Source organism: Pseudonaja textilis, chromosome Z (genome assembly GCF_049901715.1).
Source record: "Pseudonaja textilis isolate UNSWEBS1 chromosome Z, rPseTex1.2, whole genome shotgun sequence".
Lineage (NCBI taxonomy): Eukaryota > Metazoa > Chordata > Lepidosauria > Squamata > Elapidae > Pseudonaja > Pseudonaja textilis.
Window position 1 is genome coordinate 52,271,623 of NC_142008.1, and position 18,480 is coordinate 52,290,102.

General features: G+C 33.5%; 1 protein-coding gene across 1 annotated transcript in view; it reads right to left on the reverse strand.

The window, feature by feature from the left end:
- Positions 1 to 18,177: 18,177 nt before the first annotated feature.
- The window catches only part of ZNRF2 (zinc and ring finger 2), a 151,594-nt gene continuing 151,291 nt past the window's right edge, over positions 18,178 to 18,480 (reverse strand). The window contains exon 3 of the mRNA XM_026717768.2: positions 18,178 to 18,287. Coding sequence (XP_026573553.1) covers positions 18,178 to 18,287 — 110 coding nt within the window. The remainder of the gene's footprint in view (positions 18,288 to 18,480) is intronic.

Below are 18,480 nucleotides of genomic sequence, written 5' to 3' on the forward strand. Positions count from 1 at the left end.
AAAAAACAGGAAGATTCTGCCCTTGGATTAATTGTTCATTCTGATATGGATTTGGCATTGGATTAGCTGAGGATTAAAATTTGAGAGGAAGAAATTAAAAGCCGACTGACTGTTGGAAATTAAATTTAAAGACACTATTTGGAGTAAATTGCTAATTAGAAAGCTGTAAAATGGCAATATCTCTTCTGGCATTAAATGGAACTTAGAAACACATAAGAAATATTACAAAACGAGGTGAAACTTTGGGCTTTGCTTCAAAATTCATTGAAAATACGATTGCAGAGTATGAACAACAAAGACAAAGGACAGAAGATGAGGTGGAGCAAATTATAGAAGGAGCCATCTTTAATTACCATTGAGAACAAAGAACTCTAGAAAGAAAGAGGAAAAGAGTTGGAAATAAATATTGGAGATTTGAGAAATTGAATAAAGAGGGAAATACCTGGAAAATTAAAAAAGGAAAAAGAATCAGCAGAAATTCGAAGGGCGTAAGGGAGTTATAAATAGAGAGGGGGATAAAAACTGGATTGAAAGAATAAAGGGGAAAATACAAGGGGAAAGAAGGGACAAGAAACAGGACTTTGGAACAAAGAAATATGGGAATTCTAAAAAATGGGAAAATTGTTTAATTAGACAGAGATAATGGCTGATTGATATTTGGAGAGGGGATTCTGCAAGGTGTTGGGGGGTAACAAATACATTTGTAGTTGTGAAATGAGGACATATAGATTGATAAAATGGAAAATATTTTTTGATAATGGAATTCAATGCTCTTTTCCTTCATGCATGGAGATAATTGTAACAAATAATGGAATATGTTTATTAAATATATTGAAACATTTTAAATATACTGAAATAAATGAAATGATATAGGAAGAGAGCTGAAATGGAATTAACATCAGGATTTAGGATTAAATGAATAGATTAATATGTCCTTTTTTTCTGAAATTATAAATAAACCTTATGAAATTAAAAAGGGGAAACCATGCAGAATCTGATTTATGTATGTTATGTAGTTTTAAATGGGATTATTAATTTTAATGTTTAAGTAAGAAAATGTTAAACATTTAATGGGATTTAAAAGGGGAGATTATTAATGAATATGTAACTTAGAGGTGGCGCACTTAAACTGATATTTTGAGGGGAAACTAATTTATAGAAAGAGTGTTATTAATCAGAATTTAAGAGGTATATACAAATGGGACAGTTAAAAGTACTAAAGTATAATAATTATGAAGTTAATATATGTGAATTAAATAACGAGATAAGCATTTGGAATAATAAAATAGAAAATGTATAATAGCATTGTTAAGATAAGAAATTGAATAAAAAAATTGAATATGTAATTATGATCATATTTGTATGTATATGTGAAACCTGTAATCTGCTGTTCACTAAAAAGAGATGTTAAAATGTGGAAAACTGGATAAAACTTGTTTAAAAAACGTTAACACGATTGTGGGGATGATATGGTAATCAGATGTTTTTGAGTCTGTCATAACTTTGAATGGCCATTAAGTGATCAGTCTTAAGTTGAGGACTAAGTGTAAAAGAGGGCAAGGTGAGACCTGCAATCTACCCACCACCCCAGAACCCACTTTTTCTTGAACTTCCCGAGATCATTCTGCAGAAATTTAACAGCAAAATACTAAAAGGCAGCACAGTTCCTGATGGGAAATAAAAAGGTAGAAAAACATTCCAAACTTTTGGTGAAGGGATTGCATCAATGTTCTGTTCACTGCAGTTCTTGTCCTGAAGACTCAACTAAATACATCACCCATTGAGATGTTGCCCATGGTTCAGACATGTGTTTTATATGCAGCCATCAATATTTTAAAGCTACTACTGCAATGTAATGAGAAAGCAAGTGTCTTCTCCTTTAAGATCTGTAATAAGTATTTTTTTTAAAAATTCAGTTGTGTGAGGGATGGGGAAGGAGGGAGAGAGTGATGGGATAAATATTCTGAATTGTTTCAAATGTAAATGTGTGTGTATATATATATGGCATTCTGTATAGAAGCCTGATGATGGCAGATGAGATTCTGCCGAAACATTGCTACAACTTTAAAAGCACAACTACAATGACGTGGGAAAATACCCGAGCAAAGCTGAATGGCATAGATGTAAGTACCCGCTAAAACTTGAGAAAACGTGTATATTTTTATATTTATATTTATATTTGCTTTCTGAGGTTCTCGCATGCATTTGTATGTGGATCTTTGGTTATTCTGGTTTTCTCCCGCGTAAAATTGGAAGTATCTAGGCAACGTTTCAATGAAGTCTCATTCATCATCTTCAGGCTTGTGTCTTCGGTTCTGTGCTTCTCAGAGTAATGTGAGCTTGCAGCTGCTTCTTCCTTTTAACTGCTAGTGGGGGTGTGACTTGATTGGGTGGGGGCTTGGCTGTGTTCTGATTGGCTGGGGTGTGTTCTGTTCAGGTGGGGGCTTGGTTGTGCTCAGGTTAGTCTTAGTTGCTGGGGGATTTGAGCTGGTGAGCTGTGATCCTGCTATTTGGCTTCGCATTCGTGGTTGTGCCACATCTTCATGTAGCACTGCTTGAATTGGCACAAAGCCGAAAGCACCAGCCTGAGGATGGCGAGTGGGACCTCGCCAAAATGTCGCCAAGATACTCTTAATGTTACACGGGAAAAGACCCGAACACACCTAGACCTACATACCTGTACCCGTGAAAATCTACGAATATATGTATGTATGTATGTATGTATGTATGTATGTATGTGGTATTCAGCTTTGTTCGAGAGTATTTTCCCACGTTAATTATAGTTGTGCTTTTAAAGTTGTAGCAACATTTGCAAATCTCATCTGCCATCATCAGGCTTCGTTAAGACGAACACTATACAGAAGCCTGATGATGGCAGATGAGATTCTGCCGAACGTTGCTACAACTTAAAAGCACAAGTATAATGCGTGGGAAAATACCGAACAAAGCTGAATAGCATACATATAAATACCGAGAAAACTTAAGAAATATATATATATATATATATATATGGTCTCCAAGAAAACAGGTTAAATAAAAAATATTTTTGAAATAAATATGTCAATATTGACATAGGTAAAACTTTACAACTTTTACTTTATAGTATCTCTCTGCATTACATTATCAGGTATCAAAAAAGACATAAGTGTATTTGAACTGAAATATTAAATATAACATAAGCAACAGATACTGCATGATCATACTTATAGGAGTTAATTTTGACATTTAATGTAGGCATAGCTAGAAAAAAAAATGAATATGCAGCCAAAAACTAACATAACATTTAAACCTCCCTTCTACTCTTATCTGTCTGAAGAATTTGGAGTTACTCCATAAAGTATGGAGGAGGGATGATATAGAAGCAGATAAAAGGAAGGCATAGTAGACTTCCAGTGGTGACTTAATGGCACTGCGGAGCAAGGAGAGCGATCTCTGCTCCCTTGTGTTCGATTTTTTGCACCTGGGAGCTTGTTGGGGCATCGTGGATCCTGGAGAGGAACATGAATTAGAGGGGAAGCCTTGAGGGTAGTGAAGAGGAAGGCAACCTTCCGCTATGCTGAAAGGAAATCCCTTGAAATTGGCACACAAGAAGTGTGGCATTCATGGCAGGTCCTAAGCTGTGACAGCCAGCTGAGATCAGGAAGCAGGAGAGTAGAAATCAACATGAGACATCAGAGGAGAAATGGCGGATTTGACAGCTTAATGAGATGAAAGAAGAGAGCCCTGAGTAACATGTCTAGTAGAGGGAGCTCCAGGGAAGGTGGACCGGGGCGATGAATTGGCAGTGACTGTAGAGTGGAGGAGATTAAGTGAAGGTGAACAGTTTGACAGTCGGAAAGAGGGAAGGCTCGGAAAAACCCAAGAGGATTAAAATCTATAAACTTACAACATTAAAACTTTTTAAAATTCTTAATATAAAAACTGATCCTAAGAAGTGAAGAGACATTAGAGACACTAGTTTGGAGTTTTTCAGAGAGGAGAGGAGAAATAGAGAAGAGGAACCATCTTGAAGGAGGGCAGTGACTTGGCTAATTGACAGAGATAGAGACTAAACAGTTAAAAATGACTGATGAAATAGAAGAAATGTGGAGAACAGCTTGACGATGAGTAGGAAAAGAAGTGAGGACTGACTAATACTTGCAGACTATTTAAGTATTTAAACAATATATATAAATACCTGTAACATTATTTACTTCATACCATATACTTTATACTCTATACCTATATTTGATGAATTGATTTGCACGTTAGATATATAATTTATACAGGATAACTACATATATTTATACTGATATAAATATCTATATCTACATCTACATCTACATCTCTATATATTTTCTTATGTTTTCACGGGTATTTATATGTATGGTATTTAGGTTTCTTCGGGTATTTTCCATGTCTTAATATTTGTGCTTTTATTATACCGACATTTCGGCAGAATCTCATCTGCTATCCTCAGGCTTGTGAATTGGGTTCTTTTTAATCTCGTGTGTCAGGCTTGGCAGCCATTTTTTGTTTGAATTTGGTGCTGGCTTTCTGCTTTATTTGAATGGTTTTTTCCTCATCCTGATTGGCTGGGAGTCTAGGTCTGTTTTTATTGGTCTTCGAGTTGCTGTGTTCTTGATTGGTTAGCAACATTGTGTTTTGTGCATTGGGGTTTCTTCATGCAGCTTGGTTTCTTGTGAATGGCTGATAATTGTTTTTTAGGAAGCTAGGTTTTATTTGGGTAGCTGGCTGGGGCGTGTTTGGGCTGGAAGTATTGGGAAGGTTTGTTTGTGTCCAGGTGCTTGCCTGGATTGTGCTATAGAGATGGTTTTGTTTGTGAGTGCAGGCTTCCAGATGATTGATAGTCTGGTGGAGTCATCTCTTCTATTCATACTCTACTTCAAAAGCACCAAAAACCTAGCTACTATAGAAAACCCTGGCTACAGAATCATCAGAGAAGCCATAGAAATTGATAAAAGACCTAATAGTATGGCCCAACAAAAAAAGGGGGATATAGCAGTATACGTTAGAAAATAGCTACAGTCTAAACAGGTTTACGCAGACGAGGAGGGTAGAATCCTAATACTTGAAATATTTGTACATTTTAAGAAAATGTTACTAACAGTTATATATGTGCCAAATGAAAAGCAGAAGGGATTATACCGGAAATTGATAGAGATGAAATATGAAAACGTATGTCTGGTAGGTGATTTTAATGTGGTGATTATGTGAGTAGTAGTGTAGACAAGAAAAAAGGGAAACATTACAGAAAATATTGTATGAAATGGCAAATGAACTGGGACTAACAGATATATGGAGGGAAATGAACCCAGATTAAAAAAATATACTTTTTATTTGGCACCATAAAAATCATGGTCATGATTAGATATGATATGGACGAGTATGGAATTAGAGCAAAATATAAAGGAAGTAGAAATAGAAATAAATACACGGGCAGACCACAAACCCATTAAAATAAGTTGGAAAGGACTAAAAAAGAAAAAAAAGATGGATGTTAAATCAGGAAATTTTAAAAGAAAAAGAATATGTTAAGATGATGGAAAGGGAATTAGAGATTTTTTAAGGGAAAATAAGAAACAGCAAATGTCAGTTCAGAATTTATGGGACACCACAAAGGCATATATTAGAGGTTGACAATTTCACATACAGCACAAAAATAACAAAGAAAAAGAAAGGAAAACAAACTAGATTGCAAAATATACTCACAGAATTAAAAATATACTACAAAAAGAACCACGCAACAAAGCAATAAATGAAGAAAGAGCTATAGACATGAATTGAATATGCTGATGCAGGAAGAATGGATACAAAATATGAGAAGGATGAAACAAAATCACTTTGAGTATGTGAACAAGCCGGGAAGGTGATTAGCCTATAAATTAAAGAAAAAAAGAGAGAGAAGATCAGTTCAACAATTGAAAGATGCTGACAGTATACTACAACATCAGATGGAGAAGAAAAAACATATTGTCAGAACTTTCTTTGAGGAATTATATAGGTGGGAGGATATAACAGAAGGGAATATCCAACAATATTTAAAAGAGAAAAGCCTAGCTACAATCTTGGAAGAAAGTAAGGAAACGATGAATAAGGAAATAACACTAAGAGAACTGCAAGAGGCAATCCAGAAACAGACACCAGGACATGATGGCCTCCTGGGGGAGTTATATAAAACACTTCAAGAAATGTTAGAAATGTTAGAAATGTTAGAATTATATAATAATTTAGTTTAGTTTAGTTTAGTTTATTGTCATTGCACTTCATACAACGAAATCAAACACCATCTTCAGTTGCACATCATGACCATGACCATGAAAATAAACACAAACACACATCCTTCAGCCTTCACACATTGAACTGGAAACCCCTGACACTGCACTATACAGCAGAATTCAAAAGAGCTACTGCCGTGGGATAGAAGCTGTTTTTCAGCCTATTTGTCCTTGTTTTTATTATTCTGTACCATCTGCCAGATGGTAATAGTTCAAAAAAAGGGTTCCCAGGATGAGATGGATCTTTGAGAATGTTTTCAACTTTCTTAAGGCAGCGGGAGCTATAAAGCTTTTCCAAAGAGGGGAGAGGGCAACCAATGATCTTCTGGGCAATGACATTAACCCTTTGGAGTGCTTTCCTATCTGCCACTGTGCAATTGGCAAACCATACAGAGATGCAGTATGTTAAAATGCTCTCTACGGTGCAGCGGTGGAAGATCACCAGCAGTTTTTCATTCAGTTGTTTTCCGAGAAGTCTCAGGTAGTATAATCTCTGCTGGGCCCTTTTGACCAGTGCTGCAAAGTGGGCACCCCAGGTCAGGTCCTCTTTTAGGGTAACACCCAGAAACTTAAAACTGGCCACTTGCTCCACTAGGTCTCCATTGATAAGAAAGGGTTGGATGTCTAATCTGTAAATCTGTAATAAAGTCCTAGCGATAGCGAAATTACCAAAATCATGGGAAGATACATAAATAATATTAATCCCCAAAGAAGATTCAGATCACCAGCAAATTCAAAATTATAGGCCCATATCGCTATTGAATGTTGACTATAAGATACTTAGGACCATAATGGCAGAAAGACCTAAAGGGATATTAAACAAAATTTTACATACTGATCAGAATAAATTTCTGCCAAATAGACAAATTAAAAACAATACTAGAACGGTAATAAAATGTATTAAAATATTATGAGACACACTCTGGAAAGCAAGCGGCACTGGTGTTCTTGGATGCACAAAAAGTGTTTGATAATGTAAATTGGCAGTTCATTATAAAACAATTAAAATATATGGATTTTGGTGACAAATTTATTAGCAATTTATTTGACTGAGATCACCAGCCTGTTGTTAAATGAAGACAGAACAGAAATATTTAAGATAAATAAAGGAGTAAGACAAGGATGTCCATTGTCACCCCTACTCTTTATCCTCACATTAGAAAATTTATTAATGAACATTAGAAGAAATAAAGAATTAAAGGGGTTACAATTAGAAAAGAGGAATATAAAGTACAAGTGTTTGCTGATGATATAGTATTTTTTTAAGAGGAACCGGTGGAAACCAGAATGACCTTAATAAGAGAAATTGAAAAATTCGGTAATGTTGTGGGACTTAAAATAAATAAAAATAAAACAAAGGTATTAACTAAAAATATTACGGTTAAGCAAAAAAAGGAATTAGAAAGAAAATTGGAAATGCAAATTGTTAAAAAAGTAAAATATCTTGGTATTTGGCTAACATCAAGGTGTTCATCAATTAAAGAAAATAACTATAATAAGCTGCTGAAGCTGTGACAGCTCCGGAAGGAAGAGGCAGAAAGAGAAAGTGCATCGGCTGGTGAGAATCTTTTTTTGGGGGGGACTTAAGGACACTCTAAAATGAGAAGAATCCTGTAAGACTTTGGACAAAAACTGATGAAACATTTAGCGGCGATTTTTTTAAAGAGAATGTCAAACTGAGGCTTGGCTTTTTACTTTTACTTTTGTTTTCATTGAACCTCCATTGTGATCTAGTAACTGTAACTAGACTGGTTTTTTCTCTTATATTCACCTAATTTTTCTTTCTTTTTTTCCCCCTTTTGACTGTTAATAGTTTTTTTTTCAGAACAGAGGCTCCCTTTAGTAATTTTTTTTTTATTTCCTTAAATATATATATATTTACATGTATATTTCCTTTTTTTTATTAGGCTTTTTTGGGAAAGAAGGGGAGTGGATTAAAGAAACTTTGTAACACTGCCAACTAGAGGCTTGAAAATACTTTATTGGAAGTTGAGAGGGCTGTGAAGAAATCCTTTCTCAAGGACACTGGAACTTGATTAGATAGAGGGAAGAACACTGGAGAATGTTTTAACAGGTGTTCTTTGGAACTTCTATTATTAATTGAGTACTTGAAGCTGGGCTTTGGAATTTGTGGAGAAGCCATAATAAGAGCCTTGGATAACTAAATAAGATGCAGTGTGCTCTTTTTGTTAACCTTCTTTTAGCTGTTCCATCCCTCCTCTTCAATCCCACAGTATTTTGTAATATTTGTATATCTATTTTTCTTTCTTTCTCTTGTTTGACTTTATTTTTAATTTTATTTTTCTTCTTAAAGGGAAAGCCTCAGAATATTTTTATTTTTTCTTATTGGGATTTTTGCCTTTTCTATTTTCATTTCTTATTTATTTTTATGGTTATTTTTATTTTTATTTTTTGAGACCTTATAATTGGATTAAGGTGTGAAGAACCTGAAGAATTCTTTTTTCTTCTTCTTTTTTTATCATTGCTTTTTAATATTATTGGGTCTTACTCTCTTTTTCTTTTTCTTTTTAATATTCTTAATTTTTATTTTTGAATTATAATTGACTAGTCCACAATAGGATTAAGGTTTAGAAGAACCTGAAGAATCTCCTCCTTTTTCTTTTTAATCTTCTTTTTCTCCTTCTCTTTTAATCCTGGACTCTTCATTTTTTATTGGTTTTTTTTAATGTTTTTCTTCTTCCCAATTGGATTATAATTGGCTACCTTATTAATTGGATTAAAGGAGCTTAAAGATCCTGAGTTATTCAAATGAGTAAGAAAACTTTACCTTCTGGCAGTTCAACTTCTGCTCCTGCTTCTCCATCAACTGGAGGACGACTATCAATAATGGCGAAGCAAGATAAAGTACAAATGGACCTAGTGACGATTATACAAGGAATACAAGAACTTAAAACGAGTATTGACCAAAGAACAGAGAGTATTGAACAAAGAATTGCGAAGACTGATGAAAAAATTGAAAATTTTCAACAAACGATGGCGAAACAGGAGGAGAGACTCCAAAAAATTGAGGAGAAAGACAAACAAAGAGATGAGACAATTGGAAATATTGTCAGCAAATTAACAATGGTGCAACAAGATATAACTGGGATGTTGAAGTGGGAGATGGATAGGTCAGAGTTTTATCTCAGATTTCAAAATATAGAGGAAGAAAAAGGACAAGATTTGGTGGCTGTAATGATAGAAATTCTGGCTGGAGCTTTGGAGATAACAGAGGAAAAGATGATGGACGGAGTAGATGAGATATACCGTGTCTTCACAAGATATGCGATGAGGAATAAGCTACCAAGGGAGATTCATGTCAGATTTACTAAAAAGACTATTAAAACACAAATATTACAAGTCGCAAGAGATAAGGTGTTGAAATACAAAGGTAAAGAGATTGTGGTTTTAAAACAAGTTCCCAGAAGAGTGAGAGAGATGAGAATATCGATTTTTGACCAAAAAGTTATTGGAAAAAGAGGTGAATTATAGATGGTTGATCCCAGAAGGATTAATGTTTATATGGCAAGAACAGAGACACAGAATCGACTCAATTGAGAAAGCAGAAACATTCTACAATGAATTTTTTGGAAGAAAAGAAATAGAGACAGGAAAAGAGACCATCTCAACTGAACTTCAAGAAGACCAGATGGGAACGGGGAAAGAAGAAGGTGCGGTAGGTGGACAAATGGAGACCAAAGAACAACGTGAAGTAAGATCTACAAGAACTGTTAGACCTAAATACAAAACATAACCATGAAGGAAAAAAATGATTTCTATGAATATAAATGGATTGAACACAGCTATTAAAAGAAGAAAAATCTTTCATAAATTAGAGAAGTTAAAATTTGATATAATTTGCCTACAAGTAGTACATATTAAAAAACAACATCAACGATTATTGGTAAGACCAAAACTGGGGAAAATTTTTACTTCCTTGACTAACTGTAAGAAAAGAGGAGTGGTCCTGTACATTAAAGAAACTATTGCAGCAAAATTGATTTATACTGATGAAGATGGAGTAGTATTAATGGTTGAAATAGTGGATAACAATATAAAAACACTGCTTGTTGCAATTTATGTTCCAAACGATAAACAAGAAGAATTTTATAAAAAGTTACATATGAAATCAATTGGACTGGACCATGTCAATATAATCATGATGGGAGATTTTAATGGAATTGTAGATAATAAATTGGACTATACAGCGACAGCATTAAAACAAAATAGAAAGACACTCCCTAAATCCTTTTTTAAAATGGTAGATGAATTAAATTTAAAAGATATATGGAGAGAAAGAAATGGTAAAACCCAGCAATATACTTTTTATTCAAATAGACATTTATCATGGTCCAGAATAGATACGATTTGGACTTCATCAGAATTAATATCTAACATTCAAGAAATAAATATAGAAACGGGTATATGGGCAGACCATAATCCAATGACAATCAAATGGAAAGGACAAAGAAGAAGATCTAGATTGACATTAAACAATGCTATTTTAAAGGAAAAAGACTTTACACAATGGATGGGCGAAGAATTGGCTTTCTTCTTCAGTGAAAATAAAAAAGAAGATACTTCAATGCAGAATGTTTGGGATACAATGAAGGCATATGCAAGGGGATTAATAATGGATTATACAAAGAAAAAGAATATTAGGAAGAGGCAAACTATTTTTTTTTAAAACAAGTTTTATTGATTTTACAAACAACAAAACAAAACATCATTAAACATTAAAAACATAAAACCTCTTTCCATTGTAGATCCTTACAAGGCAGGTAACATATTGCTTTATATCACGTACTTATAATTTATCCCATTTCCATATAAACACGTAAATTCCCTTTACCAAATTCCACATTGTTTCTCTTTAATCATTATTCAATCATATTTCCTTTCTGATTTATCTGCTATCCAGTCATCAACTTTATATTTTCCTCTGGCTTGTTTATAATTATTCTCATCTAGTCTTCCTCCGAGATTTTATTATTTAATTCTTAATTAAACTCACACACATAAAACATAGACATAAAAACATAAAACTTTCTTCTAGAAAGTAACTTGGCCCCAGATTACCTCTTTTTGTATGGACTCAATTGTATTCATGCTCTTATATACCATTACCCATCTTATTTACCGTTCTATATCTATTATATAACTCCTCTCCACTTTTGCCTCATTTTAATTCTGTTTTATATATTTAATCTTGCTTTTTAAAAAAAATATTTTTATATCTTTTGTCCATTTCTCCATTTACATCTGTCTCATTTCCAATTTAAGAAAGAATAGTTTCCCCTGGAATCACTAACCGGAGTATGATGCCTTTCTATCATTTCACTAAGTTAAAATTTAAAATAACACCTAAATCCCAATCAGATTCTGCTTAGTACATTCTACTATTTCAAAAACCAATACTACAATAATAAATCCATAACAATCAACACATTAATCCATTAAACTCTATATTCAAACTAATATTTTAAACATTCCCTTTAGTATTTTATTAAAACTTATTATCATTCATTATTAAACCTTTTAAAGTTATACCTTGATATTTTAGTCTTTTATTAGATCTTTAAAAGTTCTGATTATCTACTTATAATACAAATACCACTATTACAATACTCATGTGTACTTTGCAGAATCCCCCCCCCCTTTTTAAAAAAAAAACCCCATATATTACCCATTATCCCTGAAAAAAGTTTCCTTATCTCCACCTTGTCTTATATCTTTGTAACTTTTTTTCCCCTTTTCCCTTTCCTTCTTAGCCCGCCTAAACTTTTTACCCCCTCCTCTCCAAACCTCTGCCTTCTTGATTTCCCCTTTCTGTTGCATTCCTCTTTCCTTTTGCTTTCTAGCATTCTGTTGTTTTTGCATCTTCTTTTTCTCTTTCATAAACATTTTTTTATTTCTTAAGTCCTTCCTTTTCGAAAAGCTCCTCTCTTTCTCCTTTCTTTCTTAGTCACACCGTTTAGTTCATTAAAAATGGCTTCTTCTTCCTCTGCTTCTTGCAGCTGTTGTTTAATTTGCTGACACATGACAAGCGCCATATCTAGGAAACAAAGGGCTTCTCCCATAACATCTTTGCCTTCTTTCTTTATTTTTAAATATTGTTTTTTTAGTTCATCAAGAGATAGAGCCATTTTAAACTGTTTCTTCTTCTCTTTCTGTATCCTCTTCTTAAACCAATCAGTTATTTCCAAACTTAAAACAGTTCCCAAAAGTCCCAAAGTCCCACAGTCATCAAACAGTCCAGGCAGAGTACAAGCTTCTTCTTTTTACAATTTCTTTTCTAGGGGTGAAGTCAAATTAGGGAAAAAAAACGTCCAATCTGTGCTTTAAGTCTTTCTTATAATTAATTTCTATTCTCTTTATCTTCAAGGCATCTCCTCCAGCAAAGTCTTAGAGTAAAAATTTGTTTTCCCAAGCCTCTCCCTTCCCACTTATAACAAAGGAGTTTAGGTTTTACCTTCTATCAAAAAGCTGGTTTCCCTTGTCCATTTGTTAATTCCATAAGGGAGGGAGAGTGACTTCCCCTTTTCGTCACTTTTCTTCGCAGCTGAAAACATCAATCGGGAACATTATAGCTTCCAAGTCATTACTTTCCCAGGTGTTAAATATATCCTTAAGGTCCCAGTTCGACCAAGAAAAAACTTCCTTTAAAAAAAAAAGAAAACTCCTTCTCCCTCCTGCGCATTCTTTATCCAATTGCCAGCTTCTTTATGGTGGCCATAAAGACCACCGCTGCACCGTCTTGAGAGAAGGGGGTTATTGCCGGCTGGGGGGGTTGCGACGCCCCTCACCCCTGTCCGGATCCCCCCTATCTTCAGCTGCCCCAACAGGGCGGCCTTAGCCTCGAAAGCCGTCAGGATCGGAGGCACCAAGGCAGCTAGCACAGCAGGGATCACAGAGAAGGCGAATCCCTGCTGTCACCGAAGCCGACAACCGGAAGTGTCAGGAAGAGGCAAACTATTAAAGCTTTAGAAGATGATTATAAAAACTGGAAAAAGAATTGCAGAATATGCCACAGAAAAAAGATATTAAATTCAAAATGGATATAATTAAACATAAGATGGGTCAGACGAAGAAAGAAGAATTGGCACAAAAAATTAGAAGTGCTAAACAGAACTATTTTGAAGATGCAAACAAACCAGGTAGATGGCTAGCATACAAATTGAGAAAGGAGAAAGAATCTAGGAAAATAGTACAGTTAATAGATGATCAAGGCCAAATGTGTTATGGTAATAAGGAGAAAAAGACAATTATCTGAGACTTTTATGGACAATTATATAAGCAGGAGGATTTTGATGAGGAAAGAATTAAGCTTTATCTACAAAATGCTAACTTACCTAAGATATCTGAAGAGACTGAAAAAATGTTAGAAAGTACTATAACAATGATGGAACTAACGGAAGCATTTAATAGGCAGAATAATGGAAAAGCACCAGGCCCAGACGGGCTCCCGGCGGAATTTTATAAAACATTACAAGAATCGTTGAGCACTCCACTGTTAGAAGTTATGAATGAAGCCATGTTAAATAAGAGAATACGCAAAACATGGTCAGAAGCTTATTCCAAAAAAAGGGGCCGATCCATCACAAATTAAGAACTATAGACCTATTTCTTTACTGAATGCAGATTATAAATTTTTTGCTTCCATCTTGGCAGAAAGGCTCAAAAGATACCTAAATAACTTTATTCATCCTGACCAGAATGGATTCCTGCCAAAGAGACAAATTAGGGATAATATGAGGGTAATTCTGGACACCTTGGAATATTACGAGGCGCATCCTGAAAAACAAATGGCTTTGATATTTTTAGATGCCCAAAAGGCATTTGATAATGTGAACTGGAGATTCAGGTTTTTGTTATTGGAACAGATGGGCTTTGCTAGAAAATTTATTCAAGCAATAGAAGCCATATATGATAAACAAACGGCAAGAGTAATGATAGAGGGAGATTTTACAGATTCTATTAATATAAGAAAAGGCACAAGACAAGGTTGCCCATTATCACCTTTGTTATTTGTATTGACTTTGGAAGTGCTGAATAGAAACATTAGAGAGGACCCAAATATAAAAGGAATGAAAATTAAGAAGGAGGGATTTAAACTGCAAGCCTTTGCGGTTGATTTGGTTTTTATTCTGGAAGATCCTCTAGAAACAGCTTTAAAGCTACTGGAAAAGATAGAGATGTATGGTGAGATGGCGGGCTTGAAAATAAACAAAGATAAAACAAAGATCTTGACAAAGAATATGTTATTAAAACAAAAAGATGAACTGGCAGATTTATTGAAAATTCAAGTTACGAATAAAGTTAAATATTTGGGGATACATTTGACGTCAAGATGTACTACATTGAAAGAGAATAACTATACTAAACTTAAACAACAGATAGCATCTGATTTGAAGAAATGGGAAAATCTACAATTGTCATTGATAGGTAGAATTTCAACAATCAAGATGAATATTTTACCCAGAATTTTATATTTGTTCCAAACCATACCAATCAGGCTTGGTAAAGATTACTTTGAAGAATTGTGTTGAAGTTTATATGGCAAGGTAAGAAAGCCAGAATAAAATTAAAACTTCTACAAGATGCTAGAATTAGAGGAGGATTTGGCCTTCCGAATTGGGAGTTGTATTACCAAGCTGCAAATTTAATGTGGGTTAAAGAATGGATAACATTAAGACTAGATTGTTGACATTAGAAGGACATGACTTATTACTGGGATGGCATGCTTTTCTGTGGTATAAGGGAACTAAATCGCAGGGCTATTTTAGAAGGCATTATATAAGGGAGTCTTTATGGTTGAATTGGGAGAAAATTAAGAGAAAATGTTATTTGAAAATCCCAGTCTGGTTATCAACTATTGAAGCCTTTTCTTATCCTATAATATATGAGAAGGAACAAACAGTTAGATATGGGGAAATATTGGATGAAAAGAGTGAACTTAAAACAATGCAAAAACTAGAAGAACAAGGCATAAAGATGAATTGGTTTTCATATGCGCAAAAACATTCAAGGTATCTTACAGATTCTAAAGCGGAGGGATTTTATGATAAATTGACTGATTTAGACAGGATCTTGACAGGTACTGATGAAAAAGTGATTAAAAAATTATACAGTTATTTGTTGGAAATTTTATTAGAGGAGGAACAAGTTAAAGAAACGATGATTGTTTGGGGGAAGAATTTTGGATATGGGATTGATTTGGACAAATGGGAAAAATTGTGGTCTCAAAATTATAAAATGACAATGTCAACAGCTTATAAAGAAAACTTGTATAAGATGTTTTACAAGTGGCATTTCCCCCCGACAAGAATTGCAAGAATGTTTAAGAACAAATCTGAAAAGTGCTGGAAATGTCATCAGATACCTGGCTCATACTACCATATGTGGTGGACTTGTGAGGACGCTAGAAAATATTGGACTAAGATTCGCATATGGTTGGAAAAAATGACAAAGACACATATAGACTTGAAACCAGAGATTTTTTTATTGGGAATCTTACCTGATATATATAATAAAAATTTGAAGTATTTGATTGTAAATATATTAACAGCGGCTAGGATTGTATTTGCTAAAAACTGGAAGAGTGAGAAAACTCCATCAGAGGAAGAAATTATTAAGAAAATATTGGATTGTGCTGAAATGAGTAAATTGACATTTGAAATTAGAGAACAAGAAGATAAACAATTTTATGAAGTTTGGGATCTATTTTATCAATGTTTAGATAATAAAACATAATGACAGAATATTCAGATTTAGCATAAAAATTTTTTTTTCCTTTTTTTTTCTTTCTTGATATTATCTTTATAAAATATTATCAAGATAGATTTGGTATGATTTTATGATTTATTGCAAAATAAACTAAGTAAACTATAGTTATCTCGTTAAAATATGAATTAACAAAATTATAGATAAATGTTTTTTTTAGTGATGATATTAGGTTATACAATTATTGATTGATAATATGAGCTATTATGTAATATAATTATATTAGTGACTAATAAAATGGATGCACAAAAAAAAGTGGTAAACCAATCGATGCATTGTTTGTTAATTTATGAAGAAGGATGATATTTTTATGTTTTATGTGGTATGTCTATGTTTGTTGTTCTGTTGTTAAAATAAAAAAAAAATTTAAAAAAGAAAATAACTATAATAAATTAATGATACAAATAAAAAAGGAATTGGAAATATGGGGGAAGCTTCAAATTTCATTAATGAAAAGAATTGCGGCAGTTAAAATGTCTATATTATCAAAAATACTATATCTATTCCAAACCGTACTGGTAAAATTAGATAAAAATTTTTTAGGGGGGAATTGGATAAAACAATAACTAAATTTGTCTGGGTTGGGAAAAAAGCTAGAATTAAAATGAAATTATTTCAGGATAGGAGAGAAAGGGGTGGCTTTGGACACCCAGATTGGGAAATGTACTACCAGGCGGCAGCCATGGTATGGATAAAAGATTCGATTAATCTAGAAAACAAAAGAATATTATTAATAGAAGGACATGATTTGCAAAGAGGATGGCATAGTTTTTTATGGGACAAAAAAACAAACAACATGCCTACTTCCAGAGATACCAAATTAGAGATGCACTTGTTCAAGTATGGAGTAAAATTAAAAAGAACTACTACGTTAAAATGCCATGCTGGCTGTCGACGATGGAGGCATTAATATATCCGAATGCAATGGAATTGGTGAAAAGGGGAAACTATAAAGATCTCTTAGATGAACATGGAAGATTAAAAACTATACAGGAGTTACAACAACAAAATATAGATATAGACTGGTGGTCATATATGCAAGTACAGGCAAGATATAAAAAAGATAAAGAAAAATTGGATTTTATTTGGATAAGCAACAATTAGATAAAAATTTACAAGGAACGGAAAAAAATATTATATCTAAATTATACAACTATCTTTTAAATTTTAAAATGGAAGAAGAGGTAGTTAAGGAAACAATGGTAGCCTGGGTGAAAAATGTAGGACATAATATAGAATTGGAACACTGGGAAAGAATGTGGGGGACAAATTATAAACTAACACTGTCTACACCGTACAGAGAAAACATGTACAAAAATGTTTTATAGGTGGCACTTACCCCCCATCAGGTTGGCAAAAATGTTCACAAATCAAAACCCAGAATGCTGGAAATGCAAAAAAAAAGGGGGGGGGGCACAAATTTTCATATGTGGTGGACCTGCCCAGAAGTTAAAAAATATTGGAGCACAATTCGAATATGGCTAGAAAAAATAATAAAACAACAAATTGAACTTCAACCAGAATTATTTTTATTGGGATAATAAAAGAGAAATACATTAAAACTATATTATGCTGCACATAACTATATTATGCTGCACATAACTGCTGCTAGGATCTCATATGCACAATTTTGGAAACAAGGAAATATACCACCAGAGGGAGCAGTTATAAAAAAATATTAGATTGCGCAGAAATGGACAGGCTGACTCTAAAATTAAAACACAAAAAGGAATCAATATACTATAGTCTCGGACACCTGGTATGCATGGTTTAAGAACAGGACAAAAAATAATGCTGTAATTAAGTAAAAAATAGGAAATTATATACTTTGAATGTAGAATAAATGGAAAGTATACGATGAAATAACTGATATAAATATGGAATAAGAATAGGGAAAAGAATATGTAATTGTTATGCATAGAAATAAGGCTATTAAATATAAATGATATCTTTGATATTGATATAATTGTGTGTATATTTTTACTTTGTTTTTAAACTGTTTGAAAATAGAATAAAGTTTATTTTTTTTAAAAAAGGAAAGGCATAGTAGATATAGTGGATTCTGCCAACATGCCTCTAAACGTAGTCCAAAAATTGAATTATATTTTGTATGCACTCACCCTTTATGATATATGCATAAACAAGGCAATCGTGCTATTGTATCTCCTTGCTGCAGTTCCTCCAAGCATATTGCACATTCTCCAGCATCTTTACTCAGCACATCCTCTATAGAAACAGAAAAATTAATATAGACACAATTAATATTCACAAAGTTAATGTCTGGTTTCCGAGTGAGGAAATCTGTTGCAATTTGGTTTACAATGCTTACAGCTTCACATGCTTACAGCTAGTAAAACAAGAACAAAGGTATTAGCAAGATTTTGTGAATGGAACACTCCTCTTGTTCAGCTAATACACC